The 4,814-nt window shown below is 55.4% G+C and overlaps 1 protein-coding gene across 3 annotated transcripts in view; it reads right to left on the bottom strand.

Moving 5' to 3' along the window:
* Positions 1-128: 128 nt before the first annotated feature.
* Positions 129-4,814, bottom strand: part of ATP6V1C2 (ATPase H+ transporting V1 subunit C2) — a 60,236-nt gene continuing 55,550 nt past the window's right edge. For 2 of the 3 annotated variants that reach the window (XM_055122458.1, XM_055122457.1), the window contains 4 exons: positions 4,662-4,799; positions 3,870-3,967; positions 451-583; positions 129-218 (listed from right to left, as the gene is read on the bottom strand). In XM_055122458.1, coding sequence (XP_054978433.1) covers positions 129-218; positions 451-583; positions 3,870-3,967; positions 4,662-4,799 — 459 coding nt within the window. The remainder of the gene's footprint in view (positions 219-450; positions 584-3,869; positions 3,968-4,661; positions 4,800-4,814) is intronic. The other variant, XM_055122459.1, reaches the window with a different exon arrangement.

Genomic DNA, 4,814 nt, shown 5'->3' with positions numbered 1-4,814 from the left:
CTTTTGTGAGCCATTTCTCTAAAACTCTAACTTGTGTAGGACAGTCCTAGTAACCTGTTCTCTAGTGCTGGGAAAGAAGCATCTGGTAGTTTGCGTGACTATGAAAGATCTGGTTTCAATTCGTCCTTCTAGTCCAGGAGATGAAGGTCAATGTGGAAGTAGACATAAGGAAAATAGTCTTGATTGTTGAGTTGCAATCCAGGAATCTCTACAGATGCCTGCGAAAGAGGACGGGTGATGTTTAAGAGCCCCGGCACACTCCCTGTGCCTTAAGGTTCTCCAAGCTCTAGCCCATTTTCTGCCCCTCAGCAGCCAGCCTGTCCCCTCACACAGCTCTCCCCGCTCCCCTCTGACAGTGAGGAAGTGTAGGTTTCCAAAGACCATCTCAGGGAAGCCTTCCCCCAAGTGAAAGGGACGTAGAGAGCAGTGGTTCCTGGATCCCATACGTACATCCAAGATGCTGGCAGCGGCAACTTCATCCAGATGTTTGAAGACGGAGTTCAGAACCTCTCGGAGGCGCTTGGTGGAGGATTTCTTGTGAGGCTGCAGGAGCACGGCCTGAAAGTTCACTGGTAGGCCATACCTTCTCAGACAGACAAGACGTGGGGGTAAGGCTCAAGTAAGAACGGCAAGTTTCAGCTAACATACTAAGAAATCAAACTGAGTTGAAAAAAAATATTACTGTGTCAGGTCAGTAGTGAGGCCAATGACAAGATCTTACTGGATAGAAAATTTCAAACCCTGCCACCCCACTGCTAATCATGATCACCTTTTGACACCGAGTTAAAAAGTTATCCGTGTATGATGAATAGGTATGACAGGATGAACAGAGGGTCCAAGGCCAGGGCCAGAGATGTGACTCGGTACAAGGTGCTTGCCTTGCATATGTGAGCCTGTGTTCAAACCCAGCACCATCAGAAAGGGAAAAAATGTTTTTCTCCATCTTTTAAAAAAGCCAACGATCGCGTTTATCATCTTACAGATTCCTTTTGCTGAGCTTGAGTGGACAAAAATGATGCTAGATATGCTCTGTGTGCAAAGTACATTTAAAACTAATTGCTGGCGGCTATACTTACGGTGGCACAGCACCCTGTGCCCCCCCATGTAGCCTTGAGGTCATGGGGGAGGAGCCTCGCCTGCAGCCTCAGGCTTAAGAACCGCATAGCCCACCTCATCTCTTGACTGCGGGGCCTTTCTCTGCCTCCCTCAACCGTAGCCTTGTGTCTTCTGATTAAAAATCAGAACTGCAAGGACTGGAGAGAGTACAGCAGGCTAAAGGCTAAAGGCGCTTGCCTTGCATGCCGCTGACCCAGGTTCAATCCATAACACTATACAGTGAGTGATCCCTTAGCACATCCGGGTACATGCAACCTCCCTTCCCCAAATAATAAAACTTCAGAGGCTAGGAACATGGCTCAGTGGAACAGTGTGTCTGGCGTGCAGGAGACTTGGGTTGGACTCCCCGCACCAACACAAAAAAAGAATTTCAGTTCCTTCAGCTCATTTCCAAATTTGAGTAACCAGTACCTTGTCACCCAACCATCCTTTGAGCCACTACACTCTCTTCCACCAATGATCCTGTGGCCCATCCCTGGGACGTCTGAAACCTTAGCTTTGCATTCGGACTCATTGGTCACTCCCTCCTGCTCCTTTCTGGCACCCCCTCGGTGGGAGAGGTGATGGCGTATTGGGCTGAGACCACCATTCTAGAAGGCAGGCAGGTTGCCCCGTCCACACTGCATGTGGCCCGAGTACTCTATTCTAGCTGGAGTAAACCCCAACCCAATGCCAAGGTTCGTGTTCTAACAGAAGGACACAGGAGCCGAGGCCAGCACTGATGTGTGTTCAGACAAAGCCAAGCACTGACAGCCTCGAGGGGATGAACTATAAGCAATGAAGCAAGTGAGAGCCAGGTGAGCTGGAGGGAGAAAACCGTGGCAGGAGAACAGGACAGGTCTTGGGAGGGAGGGAGGGAGGGAGGGAGGGAGGGAGGAGAGGGAGAGGCAGGGGTATCTCAGCTACCCACAGCCGAGGTCGGGGGCCCAGAGCTAAAAAGCCTGGGGAACCACTGGCATCATTAAAGGTCGGGTGTTTGGGTAATGCCTAAGCCAGGCAGATGCAACGGCTGGGAAACGGGCAGGGAAGGAGAGCTGGGGGTGACAGGCAAGGCGGGTGGCCAGGAAGGATCCCGAGGCAGCCCTCAGAGCAATGGGCAGAGGCGGAGCCCACCACAGGGCCCTCGAGCTGGATGAGCCAGCAGGTAAGGGCAGAGCAAACCAGAGAAGCTTCTAGAAAAGGTTGGAACCAGCTTTCGTGACAGCCCATGTTCCAAAGAGCAGCAAAAAGGCCTTCAAAAATGAAGTCCTGGGGCTGGAGTGAGATAACACAGCGGGTAGGGCATTTGCCTTGCACAGGGCCGACCTGGGTTCGATTCCCAGCATCCCATATGGTCCCCTGAGCACTGCCAGGAGTAATTCCTGATTGCAGAGCCAGGAGTAACCCCTGTGCATTGCCAAGTGTGACCCAGAAAGCAAAAACAAACAAACAAACAAAGTCCTAGGCTGGAGAGGCGGCAGCTCAAGTTCGATTCCAGCACTTGCACACTCCCCACCCCATCCCCTGCCAGCCCCCAAGCCCCGGTTGGGTGTCCTGGGGGGATCCTAACAGCCTGACCGTCTACACACTGGCCAGCTTAGCCAGGCTGGCTGTGGCCCAGGCCCTGGGCACTGCTGGGAGGGAAACCACTTTTTCCTCTTTGATTCCCTTTTCATAATAATGAAGTATGGGCTGAGAGATAATGTTGCTGTTAGGGCCTCAGTCCAGCATATGCCCGACTGGGATTCGACTCCCAGTGCCACATGGTCTCCGAGCATCCCGGACACAGCCCTGACGTTCCCATAGGGCCTGAGCAGCGTCCTCGCACCCCTGCGCTGAACCAACTGCCCAGCTGGCTAAAAAATCACCATTGCATTGGAGACTCTGGACCTCCCAACTGGTGTTGGGAGCTAAAAAAAAAAAAGAATAAAAATTATGCACATCTAGAAACGGCACCAAAAGCAGAAAGCCAAACGGAGGAGTGCCCACCCATGCCGGAATGCTGGTGTGCAAATCACAGGGGGCGCCTGTGTCTGTGCTCAGCTGGTTCTCACAGTCGCCTCAGTGAACCAATTAAAAAATAAAAGCAGGGGCTGGAGCAATAGCACAGTGGGTAGGGCGTTTGCCTTGCACGCGGCCGACCCGGGTTCGATTCCCAGCATCCCATATGGTCCCCTGAGCGCCGCCAGGGGTGATTCCTGAGTGCAGAGCCAGGAGTAACTCCTGAGCATTGCCAGGTGTGACCCAAAAAGCAAAAAATTTTAAAAATTAAATTAAATTAAAGCAGGGCTGGGGCTGGAGAGATAGCACAGCGGGTAGGGCGTTTGCCTTACATGCAGCCGACCGGGTTCAAATCCCAGCATCCCATATGGTCCCCTGAGCACGGCCAGGGGTAATTCCTGAGTGCAAAAAAAGCCAGGAGTAACCCCTGTGCATTGCCAGGTGTGACTCAAAAAGCAAAAAAAATAATAATAATAAAATTAAAAAAAAATAAATGCAGGGACCGGAGAGAGTCCGGGGCTCTGGGGGGCTGCCTTAGAGGGGTGGCCCAGAGCTCGCAGCAAAGAGCAGCATGATATTTGCCTCCAGGCTTGCAGGACCACGGTATAGCAGGGGCAATGGAGCTGGGGGGCTGTGGGCCCCGGAAAGCAAGAGCACGTTCCCAGGATCCCGGAGGTGCAGAGGGAGAGAGGGTCAGGCCAGTCCCGTGGAGGCTGGAGGGCCAGAGAAGGCGGGAGCACGGGCACCCCCAGAGGCGCCCCCTCAACACGCACCTGAGCACGGACTCCACGAACACTCGCAGCGCCTTGATGTGGATCCAGGCAATAAAGGCTTCGCTGAAGTTCACCTTGAGCCAGCGCAGCAAGGGGCCCTGCAGGGACAGGACAGCCCGTGAGCGCTCCCGGGCCGGCCCCCAGCGTCAGGTCCGAAAGAACACGGCTGTGGACAGAGCTGAGAAGAAACGACCCGAAGGCAGCAGAAGCAGAGAGTCGGCTGGACAAGGGCCCCTCCAACCCCCGCCCCCTAAGGCCTCGGACCCTGACCTCCGGGCCGCCTGGTGCCCGGGAAGCTCAGCTGACCAGCTGCCAGGTGGGCAGCTGTCCAGAGGCCCACCTTCTGAAGGCGCTGGCCACCAGCTGCCACTGACCCTCACGGCCACAGCCTCCATCACTAGTGCTGCCGTGGCCATGGGGTGGGGTGGGGGCACCTCAGGCCCTTAGGACAGACCCTAAGATGCCACCCCCCACCTCCAGGTGCCCCCACGGGTCCCGCCAGGCAGCCAGAGGAGAGCTGAGCTGCCCGGACATTCCCCCCACCGGCCTTGCCCGCCACCAGCTCCGCCACCTCCTGGCCACCAAGCCCCGGTCACTGCTGGGGGAGGGGAGGGAGAGCCCCAGAGAGGCCCTCTGCGACCCGGGAGGAAGGCGTGATTCCAGGCTCCTGGCAGAGGAGGCCTCCGAAGCCATCACCCCCAACGCAAGGATTTATGTTGTCAGAAGACACCGGAGCTGGCGAGGCCATGCAAGACGAGCCGGGGAACCCAGGGCCCCCGGGGGCGTGCTTACCTCGCCCTCGCCCTCACTCTCTCTCTCTCTGTCGCTCTGCCCCGCAGCGGGCCTATCGGGGTTACCTAGCGGGGTTACCTTAACCTTGTGGTCCGGGAAGGTGGATGATCCCTTTTTAAGAGCAACACAGGAAGTTTGCTAAAGGCACAGAAA

Source organism: Sorex araneus, chromosome X, assembly GCF_027595985.1.
Source record: "Sorex araneus isolate mSorAra2 chromosome X, mSorAra2.pri, whole genome shotgun sequence".
NCBI classification, from domain to species: Eukaryota; Metazoa; Chordata; class Mammalia; order Eulipotyphla; family Soricidae; genus Sorex; species Sorex araneus.
The sequence above is the reverse complement of the archived record's forward strand: the minus strand, read 5'-3'. Positions and strand labels throughout refer to the sequence as shown.